The 11,768-nt window shown below is 41.0% G+C and overlaps 1 protein-coding gene across 1 annotated transcript; it reads right to left on the reverse strand.

The window, feature by feature from the left end:
- Nucleotides 1–1,368: 1,368 nt before the first annotated feature.
- On the reverse strand, nucleotides 1,369–10,324 carry rgs20 (regulator of G protein signaling 20). Its single transcript, XM_071546028.1, is given in 6 exon segments — nucleotides 1,369–1,557; nucleotides 1,729–1,963; nucleotides 2,072–2,185; nucleotides 2,928–3,094; nucleotides 8,885–8,908; nucleotides 10,136–10,324. Coding segments are annotated over 6 exon segments (918 nt in total).
- Nucleotides 10,325–11,768: the final 1,444 nt, after the last annotated feature.

The raw sequence follows: 11,768 nt of genomic DNA on the forward strand, positions 1-11,768 counted from the left end.
GCAGAATAAATAAAAGTATTTAACACTTGGCAACTCCAATTTTAGTAAGTGGAAACGTTTTCAATAAACGTATGAACACAGTTTACATGGTAGCTTTGGTGTCACTGCTAAGCTGGCCTGACCCCAGTGTCAATTTCAGTCGTCAGTCAATTTGATAAAATAACAGACAGGCTTTTGAAACTATGATTTTTAAGTCACCAAATCTCTCACTAACAATTGACTCTTTCCGCAAATAACCCTAGAGCATTTGCAACCTTAGCCGTACTCCGTTCACATGGCAAAGGACTCAACGTGAAAAAATGACCAGGCTTATTACGTATAATAGTTCTCATTCTCACTAATTTCTGCTTGTTTATCAACAGTGCATGACTTTATAGTATAGTTTACTGCTCCATAATACTAAAACATACTTTGTACTTGCTGGTATTGGTATCTGTATTGGCAAAAGATATTGATAAATAAAAATACTTTATAAATACAAATGCTTCAGTTCTGATGTCAGACTATGGTAAAATAACATTGACTGTTTCAATATTGTGAAACCTATGAGGCGTTCACTGAGTAACATTTGAATAAAAAAAATCTTGTTTCAAATAGGCTAAGTCAACAACTCTGTGGTTAAGATTGAGTAAAGAAAGTTAATATACCCTTCCATCATTGATTTTAGTTTCTTAGGGAAACAAATTGCACTCTGTGACAAGAGCTATCGTCACTTTCTGTTACTTCACCGATAACCACATTTACTTTGAATCACTCACAATATCTACATGAATTGGAGTTGCCAAGTCACTGTTACAGGTACCAAAGTGTGAGGTTAGCTGACAAAAAACAGGGTGAAACCAAGGTAAATCATACAGTACCCCACAAAGCTGCCTGCAAGTAGAGCTAACATGTAGCCTTTGACTTGAGCTTTGATTTTCATACGCAGTAAATAGAACCAGGCATTTCCACATAAAATACCCACAATTCCCTTTTTACTATTTACAAACTCATAAATATATAGTCTACAGTAGGAATCATTTTCTCCCCCAAACAATCATACAAAAAACAACAGACCATAAAAAAACTTTGAACACAAATAAAATAGATTATTTCTATCCAAAAAACAACAGAAAAAAAATGTATTCATATTCCTTTGGAGTGTTTTGCTATGTTGATCTGTAGCAGTACTTGTGATGTCGAGCCCTCGGGAGATTTTGAGACCTGAGTGTCTTCGGTCAGGTGCAGATCACAATAGCGTTGAGATCCCTGGGAGGGGCCAGGCCCGAGGCCCGGTTCATGTAATCCTACACTGAACATACAAAGAAAATAAAAAAGGGTGGGGGGGGGGGATAAAGAGAGTTAAAAGATCACAGGTCATTTACCACCCTAAGATTCGGGGGACTGCTCTGACAGAGTGTTGAGCAGGTTTTTGTAGGCTGGGGAGTTCATGTAGCGGGGATACGAGTCTCTTTGCATTAGTGTGTAGATCTGCAGCTGGGCATCGTCGAACGTGTGGGAGGTGGGCTCCAGCATGTTCCTGTTGATCACCTCGCGCACACGGGAGTCAAGGCTCACCTGGGTGTCAAGGAAAAGGAAAATTAGAGAGGACAGCGTCTCAGCCGCTTCCCAGTAACTATCAAACTATTTCTTTGGAGGTATAAGAGGAACATTCATCAGACATTGTGAAGATTTACCCTCAATGTCAACACTGTTTTAGAAGAACAATAAAGTCAAGAGCTGTCAGACCTCTTTAGGCGAGAGAATGGAGATGTAGTCTTCGTAGATGACCCGGGCCTTCTCCTCGATCGCACTCTTATTGGTCTCTTTACAGAACTCCTCACAGGCGAGCCAGAAGAGCATGTTCTCCTCACTGAATTCAGTGCGAAGAAACAGTCGGAAGGAGGACCTCCCCGTTGGGCAGCACATCAGCTTGTCAAACGACTGCCCCCATGCGCGCACCTCGTCCAGCGTGGGTTTAGGACTGCAGAGGAGACGGACAACACGGGAGTCAGCGATTTCAACTTTTATGTTTGCTTTTACAAAATGTGTCAAGGAGATAAGGCCTTTTTGTGCAGCGAATGCAACTGACCTGTCTTCACAGTCTGCGGTCCCTTCCTTGACGTCATAAGATGCCTTCCGGTTCCTCTCATCCCTGTCTTCATTCCTAATGGTAAGACAGACATGTAAACACAAGATATAGGCCCTAATCTAAAGATTTCACAACCATAACCGTTAAGGGTCAAATTTCAACGTCATCTCACCACGTTTTACTATCAGTGTCTTGATTTAATGCATTTGACTTGATTATGAATTTCAATATAATTTATGCAAAAGGAGTTAGTCCTTGCGGTGAACTGCAGATAATTTAAGAGCTTACACAGGTTGCACCTGATGCTGTATCTAGTGCAGTGATTCTCAACCTTTTTCATATCAAGGACCCCTAATTTAGTCCACATTAGGGCCACAGACTCCCATTTGATTAGATTTTGTCTCTCGGCCCCAAATCTAGATTATCTAGATATGATTTTGTCCAAAATTCCATGACTATCTGTATTGTAGGTAGAGATAACAGTGAAACTATGATCAAAATAGTAATTCTTCTACATTCTCTAACTGTGTTAAATTAAATAATGGTGAAGTTTGACAATTCATCAATTTGCTGGGTTCCCCCTGGAACCCTCTCAAGGACCCCTGGTGGTCCCCGGACTCCACGTTGAGAACCACTGATCTAGCGGATGCATTTAGAGCAGATAACTAGTTGACATCTTGGTGTGTGTTGCTGAGCAAAAAGGCAAAGAGCAGACACAGATCACACACACCATGTGAGGAAGCTAAGGCACCAGCCTGAGCCTGTCGAGATAGCTCAGGCTGCACTGTCCTGTGTGCAGCAATGTCGGCCATGCTGAGCACAGTGAGTGAGTTGTGGGCAGGTGGGGAAGACCTACCAGGAGCAGCTACAGCAGCAGCACCAGCAGAAGCAACACGCATTGGAGCCCCGTGGGTTGGCCTGGCCCGGCTGGCCCTGCTGGGCCGGTGCAGTGCCCCCCGCTGCCGACTCCTGCTGCACCGACATCTGCCTCTTTCGCATCTCCATCCGCTCTGATCCCATGGGCTGTGGACAGAGGAGAGGGAAACACTAAGTACAGTCACTCAGTCTCTGGAACAGTATTTAACTGAACCAAACTGAGCTGTACTGTCCTGTTCAGGTTGTCATGGAAGGATACTTGTGGGAGGGAAATCTCTTGGCCAGCAATGTACTTGTAGGTTATAAATCGGTGTCAGTGCAAAAAAATGGTAGTAAAGGAGAGCATTGGGTGGAACACAGAGTAATGATGCTGAGTAAAGGCGATGGCCAGTGTTAAATGCTGATGTGGCGTCCATTTTTACCAGCATGGCGATCACTTTCACCAAGATGGAGAAAGTGATTACAGTAAATAGTGTAGTTAAATTGCCACTCTCTTACTGGCATCTATCTGCGTAGTATATTTACAACAAGTAAGTAAAGTGTTGTTGGTGCTCTCTGGGCAGAGCATGTGCTGGCATGCCCAGAGGTCACATTTTAATGGAATGCTGTATGCGCTGTCAGGGTTAAGTGTGAAAGAATAATTTGGTAGCCATGATTTTTATTTTTTTTTTCAAATATGTGGGCATCAAAAACATTTCTGGTTCTCATCCAAGAAATGGTTGCATGTTTCACTAGAGTCTCGTTTAAGATTGCATGTGAAAAAGAATGAATGATGGGCCAAACCTCAACATCCGAACTCCAACCCCCAAAATATCAAATTTGTGAATGCCTTTGCAATACATAACAGCCTGGGTGCGTGTAATGCGTAAAATGACGCATCGGATAAGCAATAAATTTAATGCACAAATTAGGCTTTTTACGATTTATCAACTTGTCAAGTGTTAAATTGTCATGCACCTTAGGCAACATTTAGCATGTTCATGGGAAATCCTTGTATAATAACTGTGACTGCACGTATAGCATATTGGCCATATTCAACAGAATCTCCATCAAGGTTTGTAGGCCTATAGTCTACAGACAAGCTTTGCTCACAGAATGACTTCTTGTCTGATTTTAATAAATGTGTCATCACCAGGTCAGCCATTGGCAAATCCTATCAGATCATTTATGTAACAAAGCTGTCGCTTCCAACCCACGGCATCATTAGGCTACTACCTGACACAAGAGACGATGCTTTAAAAATGTCAGAAGATTTGGTACATGGGAGGGGGACCTGAAGGCGCAGCTTGCAAATCTATAACCGCAGCATCGCTCTATCACAGCCTTTCAGTGAATACAATACCATTTGTCCATTTCTAAAATGGATCCGTATGCGGTTTCAGTGAGATTCGGAGGAAGCTCAGCTGCAGATTTTGTGTGTCTAGCCAAATGGCATATTTTACGCGTTAGGTGTCGGGTACTTCAAAGCTGACACAATTGCATTACGCTATGGCTTGACTCAACAGCTATAGACGATGAAATGGGGGTGGGGGTGGTGGTATCCATTCAAAGGATAAAACATGAAAACACAAAATGAATCACCATTCTTTTTCAATCTTAGAGTAAAATAAATGTGTATGACACGGGGATTGAGGTGTTCCTGTGCAATTTAACAACAGAAACCATTGCATTAGCAGCTCGCATCACATCAATGGAAAGTGCCACCATGAAGAACCATAGAGCTTCATCACCCTGGACAACCACCGAAAAGACACAGCCTAGATCTGTTAAAAGCCCACTGTACAGCAAGATAGTGACATGCCATATAAAACGCCAGGAAACTGCCTCACACGCTCCACTCACGAACTGTCCGTGCAAGGATACATCAGTTGGCTACCAATACTTACAATTTCACCATGTATGCCCAGAGAGAAGAGGTAATTCTTTGCCTTGATTACATCCGTTGGCACATAAGGCTTTTTTTCCGACCGGCTGCTTCATGTCAGTACGCATGCGTCTCCTCTCCAAGTAGTAGTAGCCCAGTGAGAGTGTAAACCCCCTATACAGTATGTCACAGATTTATTGTGCAGCTCGCGCTATAGCTCCGCGTTTATGTTATTCTGCCTTGCATGTGGACGTGTAGAAACGGACTACAAGGATAGGACATGGTTTTATGATTCTCAGTTAATCATAAAAGAGAGATAAACTAAAAATGCAGCGCCAAAAAGTAACATATTGCGCAGAAAAACACGATAAACTTAAATTGAGCTCTGGTTACATTGGTGCTACCTAGAAAGCTATTGAAAGAATTTACACAAAATTACTAAAGAGAGCCCTAGTGTCGATGGCAAATGCATAAAAGACCTGCTCTTCTGTTGCCTCATGCGAAAATGTGCTGTCGCTGTCTGTGGTGCTGAAACAGCCAGCAGTTGATACGGCGCAGCTGTTTTCTCTATTTGCTGCAGGTTAATATCAGTTTGATAGCTAATGTTATAGTATTTGCGAAGTTTATACACTGGCATTTGTCCAGGGTGTAAAGTGCTTTCCGTTTTTCACTGAACAATCCCTGAAATTAGTTGTTTTCAACATGTACATATTATTTTTTACTATGCCCTTTATCTAACTCAATTAATTTGTGAAACAGCCAGTTCATTTCAGTTGTTTTCTGATTACAGTTTTGGAGCTCTTTCTCAGATGTGTGCTATAGGCTGCTGTGTTCTTTGTAATCTATAGGCCTGCCATTTGCAAGCAATGGTGTTGTAGTTTAAGACAATACTGCCATCTGAAGGTAGCTGGAACTACAGCACTAAGACATACAGCAGTTCTCCATGCACAGGAGAAAACAAGTGCTTTAGTGCTTGATGTTCATATGAATTTGTGAAACAGCCACAACTATGTTTGTGAGATCTGCTTTCTGTAGATATCTCCTAATAATTATCCATGCTTCTATGAAAGCAGATGGGTTCTTATATTCTACCATGTATTGGCTACATTACAGACTGAATGAAGCTGGGGGGGGGGGGTACATTTTCACATATCTTTATATCATATATATCATCACATATCTTAACATAATCAACACCATAATGAATACTTTGCCTTAAAGGGCATCACATGTCTTGCTCTATATAAACACCAGATGGCACTCTGCACTCAAAAGCTGTCTTATCTGCAAAAGTGCTAAATACAGTAAAACATATTTTATCTAACTCAATGTACAGCAACACATTGAGTATTCTGTGGCCTGTGTGGTTCATGTTGTCAGTCAACATGCACTTTCATGTCATGGAATTTAATCTCACCAGTCCCACACTGCAATAATAAGTGCTGCAGAGTATGACGGTCTATAATACAAGATTCAGTGCAAAACTGTTCTTGCAGTGTCCGCACTGAAGTGTGTGTACAACTCTATGATACTCTTATTAGGCATAAATTAGCTTGCAAATGAGAGTGTACACACCCTGATGTATACTGGAACAGGAAAACCCATCTGCTGTGTGTTTTCACTCATCTTGTCAAAAAAAAAAAAAAAGAAAGAATGGAATCAATACACTTCTCTCCCGTTCAGGTTACTAAGTCATTTCTGAGTGAGTGCTGTGTTTAACTGGGGCATGCCCTGAGCATCCACTCACTTAATTCCCCCTAGAGACAAGAACATGTGACTTTCTCCATATCACTTCATTTAACACCTTCCCCTGTGTTCACGTTATGCAACGTAGTCCCACAAATAGCGGTGTCAGATTGACATACACACCCCGGCAGAAATTATACATTATGCTGTGGTGATTTAATGAACGCACCGTCTTTTCCCTCTGAAAGCAGTCTGCCAAGTGGAGGAGTGTGTCTGAACACAAGGTCACATGGTAGGATGACAATACTGGTTGACTAGACTGAGAAAGTATTTTCAAAAGTTGGCTTTTATATGGGATCAATGGGATTCCAATCACTGTCTGGCATTGAGAGAGATGGGATTTAGATTAAATCACTGCAGCTAGTTAGATACTGGAGAAAGAGAGCAGCCACCATCATAAACCCTTAACAGATCATGCATGTTATCTGTGAGTATTGTGACAATGAAGGTGATTTGATTACAGTCCACCCAGGTTGTCCAGTCAAGGCAACAAAGCCAGTGACAGAATCAGGGAATTGCCTTTTTAGCAACCATTAGTATTTGATTTTGTATTTTCTGTCTGGCATTATTGTCCCTCTATTGGATTTCTCTCCATTTCCATCGCTAGACTTGTGTTGATCAAGGGCCTCTTTGTAAATGTCAGGCTCAATTTAATAATGCTCAATCAGTGTCCTAATCCTTATATCCAAGTTACACAGTCTTGTGTTCTTTTTTACTCTAACACCACTTCCAGCGCCGTAACTCTAGGCAACAGCTCTCCATCCAGACTGATTGTCCAAATTACCAATATTGATTAAGGGTAAACAAGATTCTATTCCGCTCACAAGGAAATTTGAAAACCTTTCAGGTGAAACCTTTATGTCACCACTCTCTCAAAATGCTAACCTGCCTTGATTCCATCTGACCTTTTTCTTAATTGTCACCCTAAGAAATTTTGCAGGGAGTTGTTGTTGCTGTGCTATTTGAAGTCAAATGGGATTTTAGGGCCAAGGGGGTCAGGCCATTCAGTGAAACGTCATACACGAAATACCCAATAGTACTGACAGAAATGTTGGACCCTACTCATACTGGGAGAGGAAATTAATTGCATATCAATAATCTTGAGACTAAAATGATCAATCATGAGCAAGTGATCAGTCACTGATGAGTCAGGGAAAGAGAAGTTCCTCTGCATCAGTTGATCTGGCCATAAAAAAGCATTTAATCATCATCATGATAGGCTGAACTGGAGGTAGGAACACATTTATCATTTCTCATGCACTGAAGTACAAAATTTTAAAGGACAACCAGAGGATTGAATATAAAAAAGGGACATAAGGAAAATGCCTTCTCTGCATTTGAGATGGAATGGTCCAAGAAGTGATCTTATTTCAGTCTTTCTTGGATAGTCTGTTAATGTCTGTTAAGGGATGCTACATGAAAGACACGTGAGACTTTGTAACTCAGCAGAAAGTTTCCAAATCTATATGACCATCCTATCCAGATGGGATACAGTTTAAGTCAAAGTCAAAGTTAAAAGTTTAAAAGACTATAGCTTCTATAGTTATGAGGCACATGCCCTGGCAAACTTGCCTTTTGGACCATCCGACATTTGAGAAATAGTTAAGTTCATAAGGATTTTTTTCAGTTCATGACCTATTAACACCAAAACTTGGCATATAGCATCCATAGACTATGATACACAAATAGTCTGTAAGGCGGGCCAACTGAATAATAACTGGGATGTAATTAAGCAATGAACTTGTGAATGAGTGTTGTCTATTGCCCAATTCCATGATAATTTGTCTAAATATCATAAACCTTTACAAATATAAAGCTTGATGTTAGGCAAATCCATTACAAATGTTCAAGGACCTTGGACAGCTATGTCTGTAAATGCATTTTCAATCCACCAAAGGTGAGCAACACAAATGCCAAAAATGTGTATTTTGTGTATAATTCTGGTAGACCAAAATACATGGAGATTGTAGATCTACCCGATTTGGGCCAAGTGGGCCTATTAGTCATCATATGGAGTGACTGGTGCAAGTGAGCATGGCCAATCACATTATATCTTATAATGCAAAGTGGGTGTGAATGAATATGAAAGATGGCACATGTCAGGCTTCTGTTTGCAATATACATACTGAATGTGCTGCAATCAAGGAAGTCACCCGTTTAGTGTATACTCAATCACAATTATTCTAAAATAAAGATGGATTTATGCAATCTGTTGTAGTTTAGCTGGTGTAATTCTATGGATGGATGTCCTTTCCACTCTGAAGCTGCAAATGGCTGCCAAAACATCAGCTTTTAACACTACTACATAGCTCTTGATCCTTGATAACCTTAAATGATTAGCATTCCTTGGGCTTGGACCTCAGAGTTGCTGCCTACAGCTTTATTTAGCATAAATTATTGACAGATATATTGCACTGTCTGAATCTAAATCTAATATTAATCTCCCTCGAATATGTGTTTTCTCAAAAACATCAAAACAAAATCTCAGAAACAGTTGATGGCATGGGTCAGAGTCTTTCCTCCAGTTCAGGTTTTCACAGTTGGAATTCAACTTGCTCCGGCTCTGATTTGGGACACTTTTTTAAATGACGAGGTTGTGCATATGACAATGACTTGAACTGACTCCTCTCTCCTCCTGTCCTCTGTCCTCATGGCTCTCTAGAGAGGCGGTCACTCCTAATTACAATCCCTTCACCTCTGTGAATAGTAACATAGTTCTCCTCACTACAAAAGCCACTGGAAATCTCCATTTATCCATTTACCAAGAATGAATCTGGTGCCAAACTCCAAGCACAATCACATTCTCAGAAACAACAAGACTATTTTTAGAAACCATTTATTCATAACAGCCCAGGTAGCTGCTTCTCATAAAACATTCCATCAGGATGTGAACACTGGCTGTCATCTATTTTGTTTTTGGTGATTCTCAATCTGTTGAAGGCATCAGCAAGTTGGTATAGATTTGTTGTGAGTTTATATCATACTATTTCAAGACACAACATCTTAGTCAACTCTTCTTAATCTTCTTAAGCCTTGTGCAGACAGGAAGTGCTTCCCTAAATAGAGGTACTGGCGCTCAGGAAGCAAAAATGGCCACTGCCACTTACCGACAAGAGTAATCTAGGTGCACTAATAACAATAGACAGCATGGTGAGGGATGTCACATATATGATTAATAATGGCCAATTGATTGATCATTCTGAAAGACAGAAGTGAAGCTATATGGCTACTCTAAACCTCAAAAGTTGATTAGGCTCTTACAATCACTTATGTTGACGAACTTTTTCAATAACAGAACTATGTGATTTAATTATCTGTGGCTCCTTCTTAGTGTAACAAATAAAACATGTGGCAACCACTGATTACCCTGATTCATTTACCTTCTGAAATAGTTACTCTGAGTTATAGTTTTACTTCAGTCACTGACACTCTCGCTTATGCTGCTTGTCATTGTATTTGCTCTACAAAAGTCAACTCCACAACAGTGATTTACCTGTCAGTACAAAGGCCATGATAACAGGACTGATGGTAATGATGATATATACACAACTGTGGTGTGTCATTACCTCAAGGCACACCATCTCCTGTTCCTCGCTGTCTTGGTCATGGTCATTGAAGGTTCCCGGAGCCGGGTATCCCGCACCGTGCCGGCAGGCCTGGGCCAGTCCCCGTATCCGCTGCCACATCAGGGCCCTGGTGCGGCCGATCCCCCGCAGAGCCGACGTGGGCCTGATCTCCCACTGCCTCACCACTCTAGCGCATGGCATACTCCGGCCACACAGCCCCGCTCCCTACATGAGGCCTAATGGCAGCGAGCCTCTCTGAAATCATAGGAAATCCACGCTCCTGGCTCCTTCCTCCTATGTTGTTCCCGTGTCCGTCCTGAAGCGCATTGTGATAGAGCAGGACGACAACAAAAAAAAAAAAAGGAAAAAAAAGAAAAAAGCATCAGTGACCCTGACGAGAGAAGAGTGTTTACAGAGGAGAGGGCAGAAGGGGATTAGGACAATGTTCCCACTGAATGCAATCCTGATTCCTCTGTGCTTTACTGCGTCTCACCAGCTTAGGCCAGATTAAGCCAGGAGGTCTTAGTGTCTGAGCGAGATGGACAGAGAGGAAGACTAGTGACAGACAGTGGATTCATTTGTGATTGTATATGCTCCTTGATGAATTTCCAACAACAACCGCCCAAAGTAATACAATGGATTAAAACACATTAGTAAATGGACTTTGTAGAGGAAACATATGGTCACAGTGTACACACGGCACCATTAATGTCAGTCTACACTCTACTGAGTGGGTGGCAGCTGTGGTGTTGGTTTTTTTGTTTGGGATGTTACTCAGGAACTGCTAATGCGAGTTATTGAGTGGTGTCACTCATTATGCGATGACAAGGATAAACACTGATCAAAGCTCTTCACTGTGAGCAATCAACTGTCCCTCTGTCATCCTCACAAAGTTAAAGCAAACAGCTGATAGCAATTGATTGGCAAGAGTCACATGGGGTATATTCTCATTTTCTGGCCTATCAGCTTGGTTTGAAAAAATTATTGGTATACAGAATTTCACGGCATTAATATTTTCTGCCCTCTGCCACTTTCATTCACAATGTCTCTTCATTAACACTGGAGATGTTGCTGTGTGGGGATAGACTTTACAACATTGCATACCCTAACAGATTCAGAATACTGTATGACCACAGTGCTAATTTAAACCTGATTTGAGGTGTCTGGTAACAATGTTACTGATTACAGTCACAAACTCTATCTCTACTATATGAAAATGAGTTAGAAACACAGGTAATAACATAGTGGTAGCCTATAGGAGGAGATTTGGTGTATATTGTGACAGACATGCTTTGTTATGCCATACCTTGAAAATGAAATTGGTTCTGCAATGGCACAAACATTGTAGGCCTATCACATTTGGATTAAGCTGACTCCAGAGGAATAACTTTAATATTCTGTGATAATACTCTTTAAAACCAAGGCATATTAGGTCACTGTCAATGACAAACAAATGATTACCATCAAACATGAAAATTACTATAGTATTCCTATAATATTCATGTAGGACTTACATTGTGTTTGTGGTTCTCAATGATGACTTTGTAGTGGCCTTGCCATAGGCCTACTTCATGGTATTTTATCTGCTATAGTATTACTATAATCTTATCCTTGTAAAAATCATTAGAAGAGTAATACAGGCCTA

The sequence above is a fragment of the Centroberyx affinis genome, unplaced genomic scaffold (assembly GCF_046629955.1).
Source record: "Centroberyx affinis isolate AG114_WGS23_722 - 3 ecotype Tasmania unplaced genomic scaffold, CSIRO-AGI_Caff_v1 ptg005091l_1, whole genome shotgun sequence".
NCBI lineage: Eukaryota > Metazoa > Chordata > Actinopteri > Beryciformes > Berycidae > Centroberyx > Centroberyx affinis.